The 21,831-nt window shown below is 57.0% G+C and overlaps 5 protein-coding genes and 1 long non-coding RNA gene across 11 annotated transcripts in view; 5 read left to right on the forward strand and 1 right to left on the reverse strand.

The window, feature by feature from the left end:
* Positions 1–1,308, forward strand: part of cpsf3 (cleavage and polyadenylation specific factor 3) — a 5,561-nt gene extending 4,253 nt beyond the window's left edge. Inside the window, exons 13-18 of the mRNA XM_076017208.1 lie at positions 39–137; positions 349–443; positions 565–652; positions 744–810; positions 886–982; positions 1,096–1,308. Coding sequence (XP_075873323.1) covers positions 39–137; positions 349–443; positions 565–652; positions 744–810; positions 886–982; positions 1,096–1,215 — 566 coding nt within the window. The 3' untranslated portion in view covers positions 1,216–1,308. The remainder of the gene's footprint in view (positions 1–38; positions 138–348; positions 444–564; positions 653–743; positions 811–885; positions 983–1,095) is intronic.
* Positions 1,309–1,513: 205 nt separating this feature from the next.
* On the reverse strand, positions 1,514–7,270 carry adam17b (ADAM metallopeptidase domain 17b). Of its 2 annotated transcripts, XM_076017207.1 has the most exons (18): positions 6,942–7,265; positions 6,546–6,678; positions 6,325–6,458; positions 6,163–6,251; positions 5,595–5,793; positions 5,379–5,509; positions 4,590–4,676; positions 4,385–4,495; positions 4,156–4,300; positions 3,989–4,080; positions 3,551–3,703; positions 3,190–3,389; positions 3,008–3,111; positions 2,782–2,916; positions 2,470–2,600; positions 2,199–2,366; positions 2,056–2,112; positions 1,514–1,968 (listed from the first exon to the last, which is right to left on the reverse strand). In XM_076017207.1, exons 1-18 carry the CDS (start codon positions 7,009–7,011, stop codon positions 1,612–1,614), a joined length of 2,496 nt encoding a protein of 831 aa, XP_075873322.1. In that variant the 5' UTR covers positions 7,012–7,265; the 3' UTR covers positions 1,514–1,611. The 2 variants fall into 2 exon arrangements, with proteins under 2 accessions (XP_075873322.1, XP_075873321.1); XM_076017206.1 differs by having other exon boundaries at positions 3,989–4,300; positions 6,942–7,270.
* Positions 4,594–5,003, forward strand: LOC142882466 (uncharacterized). The gene is made up of 3 exons (XR_012925795.1): positions 4,594–4,711; positions 4,784–4,802; positions 4,963–5,003. It is a non-coding gene; the product is annotated as an uncharacterized LOC142882466 (long non-coding RNA).
* Positions 7,271–7,763: 493 nt separating the features above from the next.
* On the forward strand, positions 7,764–13,884 carry taf1b (TATA box binding protein (Tbp)-associated factor, RNA polymerase I, B). Of its 2 annotated transcripts, XM_076017209.1 has the most exons (15): positions 7,764–7,891; positions 8,575–8,673; positions 8,772–8,859; positions 8,994–9,091; positions 9,330–9,422; positions 9,594–9,696; positions 9,837–10,005; positions 10,103–10,202; positions 10,276–10,423; positions 10,856–11,036; positions 11,177–11,302; positions 12,089–12,159; positions 12,303–12,522; positions 12,614–12,746; positions 12,829–13,884. In XM_076017209.1, exons 1-15 carry the CDS (start codon positions 7,874–7,876, stop codon positions 12,982–12,984), a joined length of 1,803 nt encoding a protein of 600 aa, XP_075873324.1. In that variant the 5' UTR covers positions 7,764–7,873; the 3' UTR covers positions 12,985–13,884. The 2 variants fall into 2 exon arrangements, with proteins under 2 accessions (XP_075873324.1, XP_075873325.1); XM_076017210.1 differs by lacking the exon at positions 12,829–13,884 and having other exon boundaries at positions 12,614–12,819.
* A 1,708-nt stretch (positions 13,885–15,592) lies between these two features.
* On the forward strand, positions 15,593–18,850 carry klf11a (Kruppel like factor 11a). The gene is made up of 3 exons (XM_076017216.1): positions 15,593–15,887; positions 16,026–16,770; positions 17,346–18,850. Exons 1-3 carry the CDS (start codon positions 15,696–15,698, stop codon positions 17,648–17,650), a joined length of 1,242 nt encoding a protein of 413 aa, XP_075873331.1. The 5' UTR covers positions 15,593–15,695; the 3' UTR covers positions 17,651–18,850.
* A 799-nt stretch (positions 18,851–19,649) lies between these two features.
* On the forward strand, positions 19,650–21,290 carry mettl22 (methyltransferase 22, Kin17 lysine). Of its 4 annotated transcripts, none has more exons than XM_076017212.1 (2): positions 19,650–21,112; positions 21,177–21,290. In XM_076017212.1, the coding sequence occupies exons 1-2, from the start codon at positions 19,823–19,825 to the stop codon at positions 21,237–21,239; spliced, it is 1,353 nt and encodes a 450-aa protein (XP_075873327.1). In that variant the 5' UTR covers positions 19,650–19,822; the 3' UTR covers positions 21,240–21,290. The 4 variants fall into 4 exon arrangements, with proteins under 4 accessions (XP_075873327.1, XP_075873326.1, XP_075873328.1 ...); XM_076017213.1 differs by having other exon boundaries at positions 19,651–21,112; positions 21,195–21,290; XM_076017214.1 differs by having other exon boundaries at positions 19,652–21,112; positions 21,204–21,290.
* Positions 21,291–21,831: the final 541 nt, after the last annotated feature.

A 21,831-nucleotide genomic window follows, 5' to 3' on the forward strand; every position in this document is an offset into this window, starting at 1 on the left:
GTGTGTGTGTCACTGACCTGGCGCCCCCTGTCTGTCAGACTACACAGACCTGTCGGTGGGGACGGTGACCCAGTCCCTGGCGCTGCCCTACACCGGGCCCATCTCTGTCCTGGTCAGTCAGCTACGCAGCCTCACAGGTGAGCAGTACCGGGGAGGTCCTGGACCACTTCTGGTTCTGGACGGGTTCTGGTTCCTCCAGAAGAATTGATTGGAGATGCTTCCAAGCACCTTCCTGCTGCTGGTCCAGCTTGTTATTAAGGTTCTGGTTCTGCCAGACCTAGTGGTCAAGTCTGTGTGTGTGTGTGTGTGTGTGTGTGTGTGTGTGTGTGTGTGTGTGTGTGTGTGCAGGAGACGTGGAGCAGGTGGAGGGAGCAGCCAAGATCACCGTCCGGGTCTTCAAGAACATCACTCTGGTCCACGAGGCCGGGATGGTTCTGCTGGAGGTCCGTCAGAGCCGCAGCAGCGGCAGAGTGTGATGTGATGCACCGGCCTCATGGTGGCGCTAACCATCCCACACTGTGTGTGTGTGTGTGTGTGTGTGTGTGTGTGTGTGTGTGTCCTCAGTGGGCGGCCAACCCTCTGAACGACATGTACGCTGACGTGGTGACCACGGTGGTCCTGGAGGTCCAGTCCAACCCCACGGCCCAGAAGTGTGAGTGGAACCAGGAAGTCCAGCCCGTCGGTTCCGGTCGGAACCAAATGGTTCTGACGACCACTTTGTTTATTCTTTTTTCCTCCGCCAGTCGTGGAGGGGAAGCGAGACGCGCTGGACGCCGAGGTGTTCGCCGAGAGGCTGGAGCTCATGCTGCAGTGAGTGGAGCAGAAGAAGAGCGGCGCTAAGCCCCGCCCACTACACCACCTGACTCTCACTGTGTGCGTCCGCAGCGACATGTTTGGAAACGAGTGCGTCAGCGTGGGAGAGGGGCGGAGCCTCAGCGTGACGGTGGACGGCGTCTCCGTGGTGGTCGACCCGCACACCAGAGTGAGTGGCTCGCCGCCGCCACCGGAGGGCGCTGCACCGGAACCGTCCGGAACCGTCCGGCCAGGTAGGTGTCGGCTCGGCTGACCTCGCTGACCGTGACCTCTGACCTCCAGGGGGTGACGTGCTCGGACGACGGCTCGCTGAAGGAGATGGTGGAAGTGGCCGTGCAGCGACTCTACGACGCACTCAGCCCCACCTGCCACGCCCCCAGCAGGGGGCGCCCTAACCCGTGACATCACACCGCAGCCTTCAGCAGCACTGTTTCTACTCTCTGTGTTTTCTCTCATTTTGTAGCTGAAATAAAAAAAAAAGACCTCGTTTTCAAATTCAGCTCAGGTCCATTTCATCGCCGTCCCCGGTTTCAAAAAGGTCAAAGGTCAATTTGAATCATTGCATTTTTAAAAAAAGGACAGGAAGTGTGCAGCACAGCAAAAACGCTGTCTTTCATCAGCGAGCTAGCAGCCAGTTAGCAGCGAGCTAACGATCACCTGGTATCAACAAACAGAAAGTGCGACATGTTGTCAAGTCACGTGGTTAGAAATGAAACAGATTTATTTCCATATTTTCCATCAGTAACGTCAGTGGCGGTGTAATACATGAGTGTGACCGCCAGGGGGCGCCGCTGCTCCTCAGCACTGCGTTTCCCTGCCGTCCACCTGCCGCTCCGTCAGGTCCTCGTAGGAGCGCCGGGTGCCCCCTGCTGGCCGTCCAAAGGCCTCCTGCAGGACTGAGTCCAGGCCCGGGTCCGGGACCGGGTCCTCCTGGATGGTGGCCATGCGGGGGCTGTCCAGGTGCAGCTGATGGACGGGGCCGGGGCCTTGGGGCGGGGCCAGTGGCGGCGTGCTGGTCTGCTGGGGGGCGGACGGTTGGAGGGAGCGTAGCCCTGACCAGGGGGCGGAGCCTGAGAGAGGGGCGGAGCCCGAGAAGGCAGGAGGTTTGAAGATGCGGACGGACGCCGACTCCAGGCTGCTCAGCAGCTCGGCATTCTGGGAAGGAGACGGCACGCAGGTGAGACGGTGATGGAGGCGGACGCTCGATCATCTGAAATGACATCATCAGGAGGCGGGACTCACGCTGGGGAACAGCAGCGACTTGGCGTTCTGCTCGTACTGTTGGTCCAGTTTCCTGTCCTGAGGGAGACACACAGGCGCACGGTCAGGAGGCCCCGCCCCCAGCTCCTGGCCCCGCCCCCTTACCCCCGGCCCCGCCCACCCACCAGGCAGTGCACCAGGATGCTGAGCGGCACCCAGAGCAGCAGGGAGAAGGCCAGCACGGAGCCGACCATGTTGTCAGCCAGGAACTTCCCCAGCGTGTTGATGTCCAGCTGCTCGATGAAGTCCCACAGCCGCTCCACCACGTCCTGCACCTGCTTCATGCACCTGCCCTGGGGGGGGGGCGCACACACACACACACACACACACACAATGTCAGCCCGGTCCAGCAGCAGCAGCAGCAGCAGCAGCAGCAGGGGGCGCTGGTGGGCTCACCGCTCCGTCACAGAAGCCCACGGTGCAGGGTTTGCCCTTCCGCAGGAACAGGAAGTCACCTGACTCATCTTGGTAGGGGACGCAGGTGCCGCCGCTGCTGCGACAGCACACCCTGCAGGACGAGTGGGTCTCTGCATGCACAGGAAAAAATACACCACAACACACAACTGGATTCAGGTGTGTGTAGCAAGGCTGCTGGGATGAAATCAACTGACTGAAGAGTGTGTGTGTGTGTGTGTGTGTGTGTGTGTGTGTGTGTGTGTGTGTGTGTGTGTGTGTGTGTGTGTGTGTGTGTGTGTGTGTGTGTGAGACCGTTGCAGGCGCAGGGATGCAGCTGCAGGACGGTCCTGCAGAAGGGGATGCACTCTCCGTCCAGACACTGTCCACTGTCCAGACACACGGTGGTGTCGGGGGCTTTCTCAGGGGGCGGGCACTCACTGCTGTACCCTGGAGACACACACACACACACACACTGTGGCTCCGCCCACCACCACGAATGCAACAACGACACTACGGGCTCCTCGAGCTGCGGCTCCACCTGTGCAGTAGGAGTGCCCCCTGCAGGTGGCGTTGATGGGCTCCTGGCAGACCCCCCCTCTGGACTGGAACCTGCAGTCCCGGCAGCAGGCGCTGTTCCTGTCACTGGGGATCAGAGAACCGCGTCTGAGCGCCACCCGGTCTCACCTCCTCCTCCCATCGCCACGCAGGTCCCTCCCTCACCTGCATTGCGCTCCGTCCCTCAGCCGGCAGTGGGCGGTGCAGCAGCGGTCCGAGGTGATGTGCAGCAGCCCGGGGTCGCACTCCTCGCCCTGCTCGACCCGGGAGTTCCCGCACACGTTGACGTTCCTCTGCCGGAAGCAGGACGGAGCCTTGGAGCGCAGACGCTTGACGATGGAGCGCTTGCTGCAGTTGGAGAAGAGCTGGAGACACACACACACACACACACACACACACACACACACACACACACACACACACACACACACACACACATCCATCAGCATATGACCTGCTGGAACACCTGCAGGATGTAGCTGGTCCAGGTCCAGTTCCAGTTCCAGGTCCAGGTCCAGGTCCTCACCTTGTTGTTGACGTGGTCTCCGCTGACGGCGATGGGGTACATGACAAACTTGCCGCCCTGGTCCTCCCGGGGGGCACAGTCCGCAATGTCGTCCGGGTCGTGTTCCGCCCCGAAGTTATGACCCAGCTCGTGGGTCGTCACCAGGTCGGCTTCCTGCGGCGGGACACCAGAGAACGGTTAGCACCTGAGCCACGCCCCCCAGGATCCAATATAATCACAATATATAATAACAATCTAAGGCCTCTGGGACGCTAACGACACATCAAGACGTATCAGCCAATCAGAAGCTGACGTCACGCTGGGAAAGTAAAACTCCTTGGGATTTTCTGGCTGCAGTACCTCGAGTGGCCACTAGAAGAAATTGCTTTGCTGCTATATTGGCGGTTCGGTATCTAGTTATTGCAACACACACACACACACACACACACACACACACACCTTGGTAAGGATGGTTTTTTCATAGTTCTTTGTGCTGGTCAGGCCGGTGTTTAGGTACATCACCCCCTGCTGGTTGGATGAAGAAGGCGAGGCTGCGGAACAGAAAAAGGTTTTGAGGCTGTGACCCGGGTGGAAAAGTGCAGCAGGAGGATGTTGGCGCTGGAGACCTTTGGAGCAGAGTCCGCCAGCGATGTCGGGTTTGGACGGCGCCACGTAGGCCAGACCCAGAGTCCCCTCGTCAAAGTCCTGGTAGGTGAAGAGGTGGGCCAGACACACAGTGGACGCCTTGGACGAGATGTCTGCACTGAACTGCTGCTGGGACACACACACACTGGGTCAGAGGTGGGAACGGCGCCCCTCGGTGGTGGCCACTGGTCACTTCCTGCTCTTCCACACCTCCAGCAGCTTCTTGACGTCCCAGACGTCTCGGCCGTCCACGGGACTGCCCCTCATGTTGAAGTGCCGCTGTCCAGGAGCCACCGGCGTCGCATTCTTCTCAATGATGATCTGAGAGAGAGTGAGAGAGTGAGAGAGAGTGGGACGCACGCCGTTAGCTCCTCCCCCTGCCCACCACTGCCTGTGGCCCCGCCCACTCACTCACCTGCTGGATCTGGACGCCATAGCCCGAGTACTCGTCATCCCAGGAGGTGTTTCTGTAGATGTCGTCCACTCGGTCGATGAGCTCGATCTGAGACACAAGAGTGAGACGGTGAGACGGTGAGAGTGAGACGATGAGAGTGAGACGGTGAGAGTGAGACACAAGAGTGAGACGGTGAGAGTGGGACGGTGAGACAGTGAGAGTGAGACGGTGAGAGTGAGACACAACAGTGAGACGGTGAGAGTGGGACGGTGAGACGGTGAGAGTGAGACACAAGAGTGAGACGGTGAGACAGTGAGAGTGAGACGATGAGAGTGAGACGGTGAGAGTGAGACACAACAGTGAGACGGTGAGAGTGGGACGGTGAGACAGTGAGAGTGAGACAGTGAGAGTGAGACAGTGCGAGTGAGACGGTGAGAGTGCGACGGTGAGACAGTGAGAGTGAGACAGTGAGACGGTGAGAGTGGGACAGTGAGAGTGAGACAGTGCGAGTGAGACGGTGAGAGTGGGACGGTGAGACAGTGAGACGGTGAGAGTGAGACAGTGAGAGCGGGACGGTGAGAGTGGGACGGTGAGAGTGAGACAGTGAGAGCGGGACGGTGAGAGTGGGACGGTGAGACAGTGAGAGCGAGACAGTGAGAGCGGGATGGTGAGAGTGGGACGGTGAGACGGTGAGAGCGAGACAGTGAGAGCGGGATGGTGAGAGTGGGACGGTGAGACGGTGAGAGTGAGACAGTGAGAGTGAGACGGTGAGAGTGAGACGGTGAAATGTGTAGTGGTGTTTCTCCTCACCAGGTAGTTGAGGGTGGTGCTCTCCTCCTCGCGGCCCATGTGTTTGAAGAAGCGATGGTCGGCCACCAGCAGCAGGGGGCAGGTGTTCTTCTGGTGGTCTTGGAGCTGCCGCCGGCCTCGGACCCGTGACTCTGAACCGCAACAACAACGTCACTCAACTTCCTCCTGGGACTTCCTGTCAGATTTTCCAGCAGCAGGGGGCGCTGTCACGCTGACCTTCCTCCTCCCGGTCCCGCCTCCCCGCTGCCGCCCCGTCGCCGCCGCCGCCGCCGCCACGGGGCAGGAGGTGGGCGGAGTCGGAGCTCAGGTAGCCGCAGACGGACGGCTGCTGCAGGCGGCTCAGGTTCCTGATGTCCTCCGAGCGATAGACCAGCAGCCGGCCATCAGAGGGCGCCGACGTGAACCTCCACAGAGGCTGCGAGGGAGGGACGTTCACGTTTACAACCTGCCGTCATGCAAACAGCGGGCCTCTGGCTCAGCGCCTTTCAAATGGTGGCTCGCGGCCCAGAAGTAGGCCGTGGAGATGTTTTAATTGGGTCGCAGGATTTTCAAATGTACATCCAGGATTGAGAGAGAAAACACAATAAACGATTGAAACTCATTCACGTCAATAATTTCTTGACGAGACCCGACAGAACCTGGCCCGGTGTTGCGACTCGATGAGGATAAAGATGATGAGACTCCACCAGTTGAGAAGCAGAACCAGAGCCAGCTCGTAAAAACTTGTGTTTGAATCCTGGACTCCTCCTGATCCGGGCCGGTCCTGCCCAGTCCAGGGTCTCACCTCCACATTGTACTCGTCGCGGTCGGTCAGGATGCGGGCGGAGAACTCGTCACCGTCCATGTGGGCCTGGACCCGAGAGTTCTCCTCGCCTGCAACGAGGGAAGAGCTTTGTGAGGTCACCGCTCTGGTCCTGCTGGCACCCGCGTGGACTCTGGCGCTCACCAATCACGTGTCCGCTGAAGTAGTTGAGCGGGTTGACCTCCAGGGGGCGCTCCCGGCCATCCTGCTCCACCACTGCAGCGCTGAAGTCCTCGGTGAACAGCTGGTCGTTGGTCCTCAGGTACAGGCGGAAGTGTCTGGAGCACACAGGAGATGTGATGTCGAGGACGCTGAGTGACTTCTGACACCCACACCAGGTTTCTGTCTGAAGCGTGACCTCTGACCTCTGCAGGGCGTGGAAGCTGAGCACCTTTTCCAGGTGGGTCTCAGTCTGGACGTCCCGCCTGCGGACCGAGTGGCTGAGGAGGCCGGACAGCGGCAGAACCTCGAAGTGCTTCAGGACCGAACGGACGGAAGCTGCAAAGGGGAAAACCACAAAAACAAACAAACACACACACACACACACACACACACACACACACACACACACACACACACACACACACGTCGTGCGTTACGACAGGTGACGTTGCCATGCAACACCAACTACTTTATTATGGCGGCACCGCCCCCGCAGTGTTTCGCAGTCATCGCTGGGAGGAAACCCACGGTTAAGTTCAGTAAAGTTTCATTAATATTATTTTACATCCAAAACCTCAAAACGGTGATGACGAACTGACCCAAGTCTTCCTCAGGAGTCATGGCGGCTTCCGTTAAGAGCAGAAACACGGCGAAAAGTTGAGCTCTCATCTCTGGCTGGCGGACGGAAGCGAGTCTTCACTGTAAAGCGTCTCATCTGAGCTCCAGCGACAGCGACACTTTGGACCACAAGGCGACTTTCAGAACCGAAGGAACGGAAAACACTGAGCGGAAGTCGAGGCGCAATCACTGAACTACTGAAACAACCAGGAAGACGCACAGCTGCCAGGAAAGATAGCGAGAAGCAGGACGGTGGAGACGGAAGTGAACCTCGATGTCTTCATAATAAAAGTCTGCTGAGACTGAAAATAAAATAAACCCGTGACTGTGAAGGAAAGATGAAGGAATAAAGATAATAACTAATGTGAGAGGAGTGTGTGAATCTGAACCAACTGTCGTTGTGCTCTTCAGATTCGACGCCCCATTGTAGAAGTGACGTCAGCCTTCCATCTTTATTTTGAAAGTGTGCGTTGTTGTTGGACTACGACGGTCGCGAACTTGACGCTGTTGAGGCAAATCGTCGAAATCCAGACGCGTGAAAGAAAAGCGTCTCGGTCACACTTTGACAACACTTTGACAGCGTGATGCCGTTCAACACCCGAAACACACAAAAGCAACCAATCACAGGGAAAACGAAGCCCTCGCTTCTGCGCGTTGCGTCATAAAATAGCAGAAACATCTGGCAGCTTTATTTTCAAGCAGAGATCAAATCCGCAAATCCGCTTTCCTGCTTCCACCGCCCGTCTCCCTCCCTGCCTGTCGGTGTAGTTTTACACATGGACACTTGGGGGCAGCAGAGTGCTGCTGCTGCACACAATGTCGGGGCCGTGGCGGAAGTGACGTAAAGAGTAAACCCCATAAACAACAATTGCTCTGGCTTTAGGCGACACTGCTTCTTTATTTCGTGGTGACGATGGACGAGGAGCTCACGGTAACACAACATAGCACAACACAACACAACACAACACAATGTTGTTCATTTTGACACCGCAGTGTCCAATCAAGCGCCGCGTTGGTCTCCTAGCCTAGCTACTGTTGGACAAACTGCAGCTGCAGAGCTAGCATTAGCATTAGCACCCGGCTCAGCGTCAACTGCACGAGGACTCTTCTCGGCGAACCGGTTCACTCCAAGAGACTCGGTTGACTCCAAAGATCCGAGTCTTTTGGCTCCCAAGCGACTCTTTCGATTGATTTGTTGCTTATTTTATTTTATGACCAAATTATTTGCTAAAATCAACGGCTAATGTAGAGGATAGCGATATTTAATTTAAAATACATTTATACACATTGAACTGTGCTGTAAAGTAGATACAAAATACCAAAACAAACCACAATACAACACAACTGTGTGCAAGTGAAAGAACATCAACAAAACATCACAACAGGATAAAAACAAAGAAAAAGCAGCATTCAGCTAAAAAAATTAATGTGTTCTATTATTGTATTTATTATTCACTTTATCCCGTTTCTAATAGTTCATACATTCTAATACCTGTATGTACAAAGTCTCCACTAAAACACCTTCAGAAACAACGGCTCCCAGCCAATCAGGAGCCGGCTCTCGGTTCACTGCAGTCGGTCGGCCAACCACTCCGCTCTCCTCCTGACTTGCAGGCGGGCTACTCGGAGCCCTGCGCTCAGTGCTCTGCGGTGGACTGGGGGGTCTCGGAGGAGGGTCGCTTCTACTGCAGGTCCTGCCACAACGTCAGCGAGGTGAACGCATCCATCGTCCACAGTGTAACAGTGAGCCTCGGCCGACAGCAGGTGGCAGTGTTGTGATGCTGTGTGTGTGTGTGTGTGTGTTTCCTCAGAGGACCAGAGAGGTGGTGGACCCCTACCTCTCCCCCGGCTCCTCCAGGATCTCCTCCATCTCCTCCGCCAGCAGGTCCAAGCACCGCGGTCAGTGCTTCTGCCACAGCAAGCTAACACAAACACCCACGTGGTGTCCCTTTGTCAGGGTGCTGCTGCTGGTACTGGTGGTGCTGGTGCTGCGGCGGGGGGGATTAACAACGGTTGTGTTTCTGTGGGGGCAGAGCGAGGGCGCCAGTGGATGATCTGTGAAGGCTTCCAGATGATTCTGAGGATGCAGGCGGACGCTCTCGTCACACTGGGAGTCAGCACTCATTTCAGGGTCAGTACCAGAGTCCAGGTCTGGTACCAGAGGCCTGGTTTAATAGCAGAGTCCAGGTCTAGTAGCAGAGTCCAGGTCTGGTACCAGATTGAGGTCCTGGTCCAGAAGTAGCAGGAAGTGATGAGGAAGCTGACAGCTGTGTGTGTGTGTGTGTGTGTGTGTGTGTGTGTGTGTGTGTGTGTGTGTGTGTGTGTGTGTGTGTGTGTGTGTGTGTGTGTGTGTGTGTGTGTGTGTCCAGGACCAGGTGTTATGTCAGATGTGGAGACTCTACCTGCAGAAGAGTCAACAAGCGTACACCAACACGCCCATCAGGACCACCCACCTGTCAGTGGTAAGCCCCTCTCTGCCTCTCTGTCTCCTCATTGGTCCATAGAAGCCCCCCCCCTCTCCACCCACCTGGCTACTCTGACACTATTGGCTCAGAGTTATTGCAGTTGTTGTGTGTCTGGACGTGGGACGAGAACCAGAACGAGCTGTCAATCAAATCCCCCTCCCCCCACAGAGGGGCGTGGACTCAGACAGTGGGGGCGTGTCTTCTGGTTTGTCGGCCAGCGACACAGATGGAGAAACCAACCAATCCAGCCTGGGAGGAGGAGCACACACAGGTAGGTGTGTGTGTGTGTGTGTGTGTGTGTGTGTGTGTGTGTGTGTGTGTGTGTGTGTGTGTGTGTGTGTGTGTGTGTGTGTGTGAGTGTGTGAGAGAGAGATACAGTGAGAGTCATGTGTCCTGTGTGTGTGTTCTCAGGGAGCTCCAGTGATTGGTCGCTGTACTCGGGCTCGGTCGACGCCCACAGCTACCTGTCAGCTGGCAGGAGGCGGAGCTTGAATCTGATGAGCATGAGGAAGACGCTGGCGCTGATCCACCTGGCTCTGGTCTGGAGCCGCCAGGCGCTGACGCTGAGTGACCTGCTCAGGTCTCTCTCACACACACACACACACACACACACACACACACACACACACTGGACTGTCTCTGTAAGCAGCCGTGTGTCCTGGACCTGCTGTCTCCAGGCTGGTGGCTGAAGGTTCCGTCCCCTACGTGGCTGCGTATGAAGGACTTCCTGTGGAGATGATGCTGGAGGGCAAAGACGTGCTGCTCTTCAGAGTGGAGGTCCGTTCCCCAGCTAGGTCCTGGTTCTGCTTCTGGTCTGGATCCTGCAGCCTCACGGTCTTCTCTCATGCAGAGCGTCCCATCTCATCGCACCCTTCACAAAGAGGCGGAGACTCTTCTTCACTTCCTGCAGCTTCCTGCTTTTCCTCCAATCAGCCGCGGCAGCCCGCTGCATCCGGCCCTGCTCAGCCTGCGCTACCTGAGGGATGCTAATCTGCCCGGTAACAGACCCAGCATCAATGCCACTGTTTGACTCACAGATTTTAAGGCCAGGTTGGTGCGCCTGTCCCAGGTCAGCAACACGGCCACTAGAGGGCAGCGCTGTGAGGAGTGGCTCCTCCAGCTCTTCTTAGGTCCAGGACAACTTTTTCTCTGTTTCTTGTTGCTGGTTGTGCAACACTGCCTCCCCATGGTCTCCAGCAGTACTGCAGTGTGTGGCTCTGAAAAACTCACTCAAGTCTGCAGGAAATGAAGAAAGTCTGAATATTTAATATTGAACATAGATGGGCAATTAGTGCAAATGATGATGATGGTGGTGATGATGATGGTGGTGATGGTGGTGATGGTGATGATGATGATGATGATGATGATGATGATGGTGGTGATGATGATGATGTCATAGCCTGGCCGATGCCTCTCTCCTCTTGCTCCAGACGAGCTCCACCCGTCAGTCTGCAGGCTGATGGAGTGCGCTGGTATGGCGGATGCGGCGCTCCTCACGTGTGCCTCCTCCCCCCCCCGTGGCACCGCCGTGCCGCGCTACGACATGCAGAGCGCCGCCCTCGTCATCGTCACCGTGAAGATGCTGTTTGGCATGGACGACGCCACCGAGTGGTAAAACGTGTGTGTGTGTGTGTGTGTGTGTGTGTGTGTGTGTGTGTGTGTGTGTGTGTGTGTGTGTGTGTGTGTGTGTGTGTGTGTGTGTGTGTGTGTGTGTTTGTTCTAACACCTGAGCGTCTCTCTGGGCCCTGCAGGGAACTGTCCAATCAGACGCCAGAACGCCACCACTCAGGTGAGCGCTTCAGCCTGAGGCGCTGGTACCGACTGGTGCAGACGGCGCTGATCCGAGCCCGCGGCAGGAGGCGGGACCAGGACGCCGGGTGAGGCTGCAGACAGAACTCCGGGCAGCGCGGTGAAAGAGGTTTTTAATGATGCCGTTCAGTTTGTAAGCAAAACAAGTCGATGGTTTGCATAGAAAAGCCTCAGCTGTGGAAGTGAGTCCTGGTACGACTGAGATCAGCTGTTCATCCACACGCACAGGAGAGCAGTCAGCAGTCAGGTTCCACTGCAGCTGCTGGGACCTTCAGCCCCGACAGTGGAGAGAGTCACTGAAACCAACTGGTTCCACATTGGAACCAGTCAGTCAGTAAGGTGCTTCAGCAATCCGGGTCAAAGGTCACCTGACGTGGCCATGACCACTCTATGTAACTCTATGTCTATGTAAGGTGCTGTGCCACCTTGAAAGGATGACTAACACTCTTCCTCTCTGGTGGCATCATCTGGTTTCTCCTCACCACACTGAAGTCAATCACAGCATTTACTTCCTGAAGTGCTCAGTGTTTGGTGTTGATGGTTGTGTTGATGGTGGTGTTGATGGTTGTGTTGATGCTTGAGATGATGGTTGTGTTGATGGTTGTGATGATGGTTGTGTTGATGGTTGAGATGATGGTTGAGATGATGGTCGTGTTGATGGTCGTGTTGATGGTTGTGTTGATGCTTGAGATGATGGTTGTGTTGATGGTTGTGTTGATGGTTGAGATGATGGTTGAGATGATGGTTGTGTTGATGGTTGAGATGATGGTTGAGATGATGGTTGAGATGATGGTTGTGTTGATGGTTGTGTTGATGCTTGTGTTGATGGTTGTGTTGATGCTTGTGTTGGCCAGGAGACAGTGGAAGCCTGACAGACCTCTGCACCTGGACAGGAAGCACCAGAAGGTCGTGGCCAAGAGGAAGAGTGAGAAGTGTTTCATCAGGAAGTGACATCATCATCATCACCACCAGCATCACATGCTGACTTGTGTGTGTGTGTGTGTGTGTGTGTGTGTGTGTGTGTGTGTGTGTGTGTGTGTGTGTGTGTGTGTGTGTGTGTGTGTGCAGGAGTGGCTGAGCAGCTGCAGCTGTGTTTCTCCCGGCTGTCCTCTGCCAACCCTGGGGGTCTCCAGCGGCCGGCGGCTCCGTCCACCTTCAGGTTCCAGTGGGGGGAGGGGCAGGGGGAGGGGGGCGGTGCTGACGGTCCCAGCATGCACCAGGAGAAGCTGCCCGCCTGGGTCGGCCCCGCCCCCCAGTACTGGCGGCCCGCCAGGACCGGCCAAGTGCGGTGGGTCTCTGAGCTGCTGCTCTGCAGGATGGTAGTGTGACAGTGACAGGAAGTGATGTCATCCCCTTCCCCCCTCCCCCTCTGGTTCCAGGTCCAGGCGGCAGTACGTTCAGCTGGAGGCCTCGCTGGCGCGGAGCTTCGTCTGGCTGCTGCGGCTCTTCGGCTTCCTGCTGGGCGTGACGGCCGACTACCTGTACGAGGAGCTGCGGAGGGTGGAGGCCCAGGTGCTGAGCGGCTGGAGGGGAACCAGGAGGCGGAGCCCCAGGTGCTGAGCGGCTGGAGAGGAACCAGGAGGCGGAGCCCCAGGTGCTGAGCGGCTGGAGAGGAACCAGGAGGGTGGAGGACAGGTATGGGCGGAACCACGGACCACCCCACCCACCTGTGAAAAGACACTTCTTTATTTCCAAAGTTTGGTTCTGCTGCTCGAGCCGGGTCGTTCAGAACCAGCCACCTCCTCACTGAGAGTCGGACCTAATAGAACTGCCCTGATGTCTGCAGTGACATGTGGTGAGCAGCAGGGGGCAGCGTGGAGTCGACCCTGAAGAGACGGTGACCACATCAAAAACTTACTTTACGTTACGTTGAAGGAGAACCGCAGGCGGCGCTCTCAAGGTGACCAAGTACTACTACTGCAGTACTACTGCATACTACTGCATACTACTGCAGTACTGCAGTACCGCTCCGCTGCAGTGCCACTGTAGTAGCACTGCAGTACCGGCGGGGCCCTGCAGGGGCCCCTGGCTGCACGGAGAGCAGGGAGCTGCGGTCTGGAGTCGTCTGAGGACACGGAGCCCAAACTGTCTCGCCTCATGTGGAGGCGCCGGCGGCTCTGCAGCGTCTCCATGGCAACAGGCACCATGACGACCACAACACCGTCAGGTCGCCTAGCAACAGCTGATCAACCATCATCCATGGACTCAGGTGTGTGTGTGTGTGTGTGTGTGTGTGTGTGTGTGTGTGTGTGTGTGTGTGTGTGTGTGTCAGCTGACTGTTGGAACCAGCTGGTTCTGGTCCTGATGTTCTGGACCTCTGGGGACCCCCCCACACACACACACACACACACAGCATTGTGGTGTCTGCAGACGGAGCTGCTGCTTCCTCAGGCGACCTCAGTGAACCCTGCTGTGGTCCTGCTGGCCACGCCCCCTCCTCTTCCCCACCCCCACCAGCAGAACCAGCAGAACCATGGGCTCTTTGTCTGTGGTGGGATGATGTAACGACCCAGTGGTGTTGGTGGCTCCACCTGCAGCTCAGAGGGTGAACACGCAGCCACAACAAAAGAGTGGAGGCACTGGCCCCGCCCTGCTGGAACCCCCACCCCCCCACCCCCCCTTGCAGAGGAGTCCCCGGGTTCATGGGTGTGGGGGAGGGGGAGGAGTTTGAACAGGAAGGGGACAATAAAGAAACATGTTGAGCTGCAGCTGAGGAGCCTTTTGTGTGTGTTTGTTTATCCTGCTGCTGTTCCTCCTCCATGATCGATCACAATGATCGATCAGTGATTCTGACTAATAATCAGTGCCACGCTGCAATATCTGGAGTATTTAATCACGAGGTGTGTTTGTTTGTTTATTGCCTCATTTAATGTTGTTTCTGATTATGATTTTTATGAATAAATATTTCTCATGAATCTTTTGGATGTCGTTCGAGGTAAACTGCTGCTGCTGCTGCTGCTGCTGCTGCTCTTCCTCGGTGTCCTCAGTTCAACTCCACCGTGACGTTGTTCAGCCCTCTGCTGTGATTGGTCGGCAGGTCTATCCTGATTTGATCCATCGTTAGATTTAGTTTTTTTGGTTTTGTTTTGTTTTGTTTCACTCATTTTATTTCTTCCTGCTGTTCCCAACTCGCCTCCGACGCGCGTCTCCGCCGCCGCCGCCAGCGCGCTCCCGTGCTGTCTGCGTGCCAACCTTTCCCCCAGTTGGGAGCGCGCGCGGCCGGGTTCACCGGGTTTACTGTGACACCGCTGACTCCCGGCCACGCCCCCCGACGGCCACGCACCCCGCGCCGGGCCAATGGCGCGGCGCGCACCTCGCGGCCACGCGCCGCCTGGCGCCTGATTGGCCGCCGGCCGCTACACCTTTGCCGCTGATTGGCTGCGTGTTACCAGCCGCCACGGCGCCCGCACTTTTGTTTCTGTGTGTTTTCACCGCCGCTCGCGTCAAAGCTCGACTGCGGGGCGGAGACGCAGCTCCGGAGACCACCGACCGGAGCCAGGACCCCGGAGACCCGGACCCCAGAACCAGGACCCCCGGAGTCGGAGCCAGGACCCGCGAACCCCGCGGCCCCGTAGAGCCAGGATCCCCGGAACCAGGAGCGTGGACCCCGGAGAGCCCGGACCCTGCAGCCCCTCAGCCCGCCCCGAGAGCCGCTGAAGGCGGCTGCGTGTCGGCTGTCCCCCCGCCGCAGGTTAGCTTCACCGTGCTAGCCGCGACCAGCTGGTTTATCTGAGGTCAGCCCGTCCGTGCGCGCGGGTGCGCGGGCGCGCTTTGCTCTCGTTGGCGCAGCGCTCCGTCCGCTTTTCCTGAAGTTTGTTGTTCTGGTTGTTGTCGTGTTGTGTTGTTGGGACGAGACTGACGGACTGAGACACACTGATGACAACAAGTGCTCATTGTTCTTCTGAGCAAACATCGCAGACGCAGGACGCGCGAGCGCACAACAACTGACACAACAAGCACGGCGACACACAACACAACAGGAAGACGACTAGACGGACACACAGAAGACTGTGACACCTGTGCCCCTGTTTTGTAAGTGCGCGCGCGCGCGTTTTTGTGTATGCGCGTGCGTGTGTGTTGACTCGCTGCACTTCCTGCCAGGAGTGTCCCTCCGTCCCCTGTCTGGATGCGGGTTTTAGTGTGTGTGTGTGTGTGTGTGTGTGTGTGTGTGTGTGTGTGTGTGTGTGTGTGTGTGTGTTCGCTCGACGTCAGTGTGTGTGGCTGGAAGCAGCGCCACCTGCTGGTTGTGATCTGACCAGGGTGTCGAGGGGTTTTCAACCTGCAGCAGCAGCAGCAAGTCCTGGTGACCCTGCAGGGTCACTGAGGGGGCGGGGCTAATGGGTTGTGGAAGGACTTGTCATTGGAGGGAAATGATCTGTGGCCCTGTGGTGATGGATGGAGAGACTGCTCTGACCTTTGACCTCCTGCTGCCCTCAGTTGGGACCCCTCCCCCTGGGCACCATGGAGCTGAAGGCGGGCGTGCAGCACCACGACCTGGAGGCCGCCGAGGCGCTGGTCAGCATGAGCGTGTGGGGTCAGAGGTCGCACAAGCTCCGCCCTCTCACGCCCACCTCGGACTCCTGCGACTCCGTCCACCTGCTGCCAGGAGAGGGCGCCGACCCTGCCAAAGACCTGATCGCCCTGTCCTCATTGGTAATTCATCCACCGATCGGCCAAAGTGGCCAAATGCCTGCACGATTGGTTGATTGATTGATTGATTGGTTGGTTGGTTGATTGATTGGTTGATTGATTGATTGGTTGATTGGTTGATTGCTTCCTCTGTCTGCTCAGTGTATGACTCCGCCTCACAGTCCGAGCTCTGCCGACGCCGCCGCCGTCCTCACCTCCTCCACCACCTCCTCCACCTGTGGACCTCATCCTGGCTCCTCCCCCTCAGACACCTTGGCTCCTCCTCCTCAGGACTCCTCCCATGTGGGCAGAGCCATGGCCACCAGCGTCATCCGTCACACTGCCGACCGCCGCCTCCCCGATGCCCCGCCCCCTGCCCCCTCTAGCCCCGCCTCCACAGACGGCCCCACCTCCCAGCAGCCCGCTGACCTCCTGACCTTGGACGAGAACTTTGGAGCGCCTGCGACTCCTCCACACTCCTCCTCCACCTCCTCCTCCTCCACCTCCTCCGCCTCCGCCACCGCCACCGCCATCTCCCCGCTGCTGTGCCAGGTGTTCCCGGTCAGTGGCGCCCAGGCGGGGGTGATCTCCGCCTTCGTCCAGGCGGTGGGGGCGGGGTCTAAGCCCCTCCTGCCTCAGTCTCCGCCCAGCTTCGGCCCCTCGCTGCTGCAGGGCACCGTCATGTTTGTGGTGCCGCCGGTGGCCCCGCCCCCTCAGACTGTGGTCACCCTCGGAAGCACTAAGCTCCTCCCCCTGGCGCCGGCGCCCGTCTACGTGCCGGCGGTGGCGGGCGGGGCCTCGCAGGCCGACTTCTCCCGCAGGCGCAACTACGTGTGCAACTTCTCGGGCTGCAAGAAGACCTACTTCAAGAGCTCCCACCTCAAGGCCCACCTGCGCACTCACACAGGTGGACACACACACACACACACACACACACACACACACACACACACACACACACACACACACAGCAACGCGCCTGGTGGCAGTCGCTCTCCTCACTCTGAAAAGGGTGGAATCTCTAATGTGAAGTGCCCAGTTTCACCACTGGAGGGCGCCGTGGTTCCACTGACTGCATGCAGCGATGCTCTGTACAGCGGACACCCACTGGCTCCCTCTGCAGGCGCTGCTATGTAGCCACTGCATCGGGACACTGGCCAAATTTTAAAAAAAAACCTCTTCTTGGCGCCATTGATGACGTCATCACGGTCTCATTATTAAAAGTTCCTGTCCAGGTGGTCAGAATAATAACAAACATCTGCATTAGTTTACATTTGTTTGCATTTCGATGACAACAAGGCAGCGTCTTGAAATAACGCCGGCCTTTTCTAGCCATGGGTCAGCACGAGTGCAATGCATGATGGGATGTATTGCCTACTGGTAGTGATGCATTGTGGGATACATTGTGGGCGATGTAGGACACAGCTCAGGGTCGGGCTTCCTGCCGACTTCCTGCTAACGTCTTGTCCGCTTCCTCCGCAGGCGAGAAGCCATTCAGCTGCCACTGGGACGGCTGCGACAAGAAGTTTGCCCGCTCCGACGAGCTGTCCCGCCACCGCCGGACGCACACGGGCGAGAAGAAGTTTGTGTGCGGCGTGTGCGAGCGGCGCTTCATGCGCAGTGACCACCTGACCAAACACGCCCGCCGCCACAGCGCCGCCAAGAGGGCGTCCTCGTGGGCGGGCGAACCCCGGGACCTGGGCAAGGTGGGCTGCATCCCCAGCGGCAGCAGCCAGGGTAGAAGCCCCGCCCTCCCCGTCAGCATGCTGGTCCCCGCTGCCAATTAAAAGCCAGGACAGGGGCCACTCGGGGGGCGGGGCTATGGTCATCGTTAAACTGTGACAGACACTTCAATCAGCACAACTGCAGAGAGGAGGAGGGGAGGGGCTGAGCGACTCCGGGACCACCGGGACCACCGGGACTCTGACACCACACAGTAGAAGCGCGGCGGCGTCTCCGGCTCCGTCTCCACCAACGGCATCCCAGTAAATTCAGGTGACCGCCCCCGCCCCCTTATGATGTCACCGACCCCCGTCGGGGAGAGAGGAGGACAGCACTTCCTGTGTTAATGCTGAACTTCCTGTCTAGCATTCCACTTAACAGCGTCGCCACAAACACACAAAACAAAGACAGACTGGACCAAATTTCTAATGCACTCTGCAGCGCCACCCTCAGGCTGTCACGGCCTGCTGAGGCAGCAGACTGACGTTGACGTGACAAAACAAGTTTAAGTTTCTGGTGAAGAGTTGCTAAGTGTGTTAGCTTTAGTGAGCTAACACACTTAGCAAGCACGCTAATGTCAGCAGGTAGTGAAGGTAGTGTTAGCGGTGTCCAGTCCTCCATGACCAGCAAATCTCGCGTGCAACTGCACCACCAGATGCTGATTGTGAGTTGTTGGTATTGCCAACAGGTGGCGCTGCGTTGAGTTCTAAGAGCATAGAGTTGGGATGCGTTTCCCTGGAGACGAAGCCGGAGCCCAGGGACGAGAGAGCGCCACCTCATTGTGCTGCTCAGGACTTTTTTCTTTCCACAGACCACGAATATAAGGCAGGAGGACGGAAGCAACAAACATTGCACTGGAATTTCTACTGCGTATGATGATGTTTACTCCTTGTTTGGCTCAGCGTATGTCTTCTCTCTGACTTATTTTCTTTCTGCCAAAGCCCCTGCATAACACTACTTTTTAGATTTGTGTCTACGATGTACATATTGTAAATACATTGATATCTATATGAATGTCGTGTGTATCCTGATCTTCATTTATTGACCGTATGAATCATTGAATTTGAAACCGTCAGTATTCCCTCACTGTGATACTACCTACGCATTATTTAATGAACTTGTTTTTGATATCTGGGTTTGGCCTGTAGTGTAGCCAGTAAGAAGATACCTCATGTTATTAAATGTTATGCCCGATGATAATGATGACATTTCCCAATGTTTGCCTGTAAAATGAACAAAATGACTTTTCCAATAAAAAAAATTGTTTCTTTCTTCTGTGTTACTCTTATTTTCAACTTGTCTGAGTGTGAATGCTAGAGGCCTCTGTCAATGGGAGGCCAGCTACATGTTAGCACACCTTGCAGACCAGTAGTGAGTTAGTTCTGGTGTGAAAGTCTCTGTGCTACATCATGCTAATGCTACTAATCCATCTTCAGCTGTGTGTATGACGGAAGTTACACGTGCTGGTTGCCAGGCGCTAACACCACAGACACTCAGAGCGGCTTTTCTCTCCCGCGTCTTCTTTTGCAGTGTGCCTGTAGGTGTCGCTGTGCTGTGCTGTGCTGTGCTGTGCCGTTACACAAGCCGAGCCAGGCCGCTTCTCTCCCGCCAGTACCTGGTAACAGGCTGTGGCCAATCCCGTGCCGCCGTGCAGTGGGTGTGACCAATCAGACAGCAGATCCTTGTGACGAAGGAAGTCCGGCCTGACTGGCTTACTGACCGACTTCCAGCAACAAGCCGCAAAACATCACGACCGACGGCGACACCACGAGGTAAAATGTGCTATTACAGCTGATATTCAATAGAAGAGCGATGTTTTCATATGGTGAGCACGGGCCCATATATGATGTTAACTGGGGCAGGCAGACGACAGCAGCGTCATAAAGCCAGTGGACAACTAACACATAAAGACGATCTTTACTCATGACGTCACGTCCGCAATATCTTGGATTATATTGTTGATCCGCATTGACTTCTTATTTATCTTAAAAAGACGTTTTACACATTATCTTTAACATTGTAACTTTATTATCTTTATAATGTACACATGTGTGTGGACGGTGTAGTTTATTTTTACAATAAAGTTTCATTTGAAAAAAGAAAATCAAAATAGACACACACGTGGGTTGGTTTGACCAATGGGAGCGCTCCGGACCGGAAGTAGCTCTCTAGAACGTCGGCGTGCGCGCTGCAGAGGCGAGGACACGGGGGGCGACCAGGGTGCGCGTGAGTGACGGATGTCGAACATCACGTTTCAGCACGACACGGTGTTGTCCGACGTGCACGTGCTCACGCGCCGCGGGCGTCGCCTGGCAACGCGCGTGAATGCCGTGGGACAGCCGGTGTTTGTGTCCAGGTTCCGGATCTTCAACGACCTCGAGGACGACGATGGGGGCGGGGGCGAGGACGAGCGCGCAGGGGACGCGGCTGGAGGTCGCGCGGACCCGCTCGTGGACGAGGACGGCGACATTGACGTCACGCGCCGACGTAAGACGAGCGTGCAGCGGAGGGTGACCTGTCCCGTCATTCTGCAGCAGTCCGACCCGGAAGCGGACGTTTACGACGACGATGACGACACGGACGAGACGCCCTGCAAAGACGTTCTCAAGATAGAACACACGATGGCCACGCCCCTGGATGACGTAGGCAAGCAAGTGTGGCGGGGGGCGCTGCTCCTGGCCGACTACTTCCTGTGGCAGCGCCGCCACCTGGCGGGCCGCACCGTCCTGGAGCTGGGCGCCGGCACCGGCCTCGCCAGCGTCGTCATGGCGACCGCCGCCGCCACCGTCTACTGCACAGACCTGGGCCACGACCTACTGAGCATGTGCAGGAGGAACGTGGAGGCCAACGGTCACCTGACCTGCGGGCGGGTGAAGGTGCGCCACCTGGACTGGCTGCAGCAGGAGCTGCCGCTGCAGGAGGAGGAGGAGGGGGAGAGGGAGGAGGGAGGGCGGGGCTTCGGCTGGACCCAGCAGGAAGTGGTGCACCTGCACGCTGAGGGCGGCATCATCGTGGCGGCCGACGTGTGCTACGACGAGCAGCTGACAGACGGGCTGTTCCGCACCGTGCTGCGGCTGTGCCGCCGCCGCCGCCGCACGCTGCTCTTCTTCGCCATCGAGCGGCGCTACAACTTCACGCTGCGCCAGCTGCGTGTCTCCTGCGACGCCTACGACCACTTCCGCCACTGCCTGGAGCAGCTGCGGGCGCAGGAGGACGGCGCCTGCAGCTTCCAGGTGCAGATGCTGCCCTGCGACTTCCCCCAGGCCCTGGAGTACGAGCGGGTGGAGCAGCTGGAGCTGTGGAAGGTGACCGCCACCTGCAGCACAGAACCTGGAGAGAACCTGGAGAACCTGGAGAACCCGGAGAACCTGGAGAACCCGGAGCCACTGGAGAACCTGAAGCCACTGGAGACCCTGGAGAACCCGGAGCCACTGGAGAACCTGGAGACCCTGGAGAACCTGGAGAACCCGGAGCCACTGGAGAACCTGGAGACCCTGGAGAACCTGGAGACCCTGGAGCCCCCGGAGGTCCTGCAGAACCTGGAGCCCCTGGAGAACCTGGAAGTCCTGAAATCCCCTGGAGCCCCAGGAGGTCCTGGAAGCCCTGGAGACCCCGGAGTCCCCTGAACCCAGCGCTGCAGCTCCGCCCTCCTAGACACCTGCAGGTCTGCGCTGACATCCAATAAAGTTTGCTTTGTCTTCAAAGGCCATCTGTCGCTGTTTGGGTGGAGCCTCTTCAGTCTCGTGGTCTGTCGGAGGGTTCCTGTAGGCTCCTCCCACTTCCAGCAACTGTGGCTCGTGTTGCATCTTACACTTGTCACCACCAATAATGTCCAACAATAGTAATTAAACTGAACACATCATTTAGTACAGAGGGATGTCAGCTGACGCCAAGGAATGCACTTAAATCCAGGACATCTGCCCTCTGCTGGCGAGGAGTGAGAAACAGCGCCACCTACCAAGAGATTCAGCAGCAGTCAGAGTTTCAAATTTGGACTCTCATGATTTTATATTAGCTTTATTTTGAAGTTCTATCTCTGAAATGTCGCAGTGTTCAGGATCTGCTTTTAATTAGAGAGAAAAGTAAACAGGAAGTGGAGTTCTGGAGGTGGTTCTGTTGTAGGAGCACACAACATAAACACAGCTTGACAAAATATTTACAGAGACATCAAAGACAACAATATTAGAGAATATAAGAAGCAGATAGGACGCGTATACACACACACACACACACACACACACACACA

Source organism: Nelusetta ayraudi, unplaced genomic scaffold (genome assembly GCF_046127955.1).
Source record: "Nelusetta ayraudi isolate G7.1 ecotype Tasmania unplaced genomic scaffold, CSIRO-AGI_Nayr_v1 ptg000284l, whole genome shotgun sequence".
NCBI lineage: Eukaryota > Metazoa > Chordata > Actinopteri > Tetraodontiformes > Monacanthidae > Nelusetta > Nelusetta ayraudi.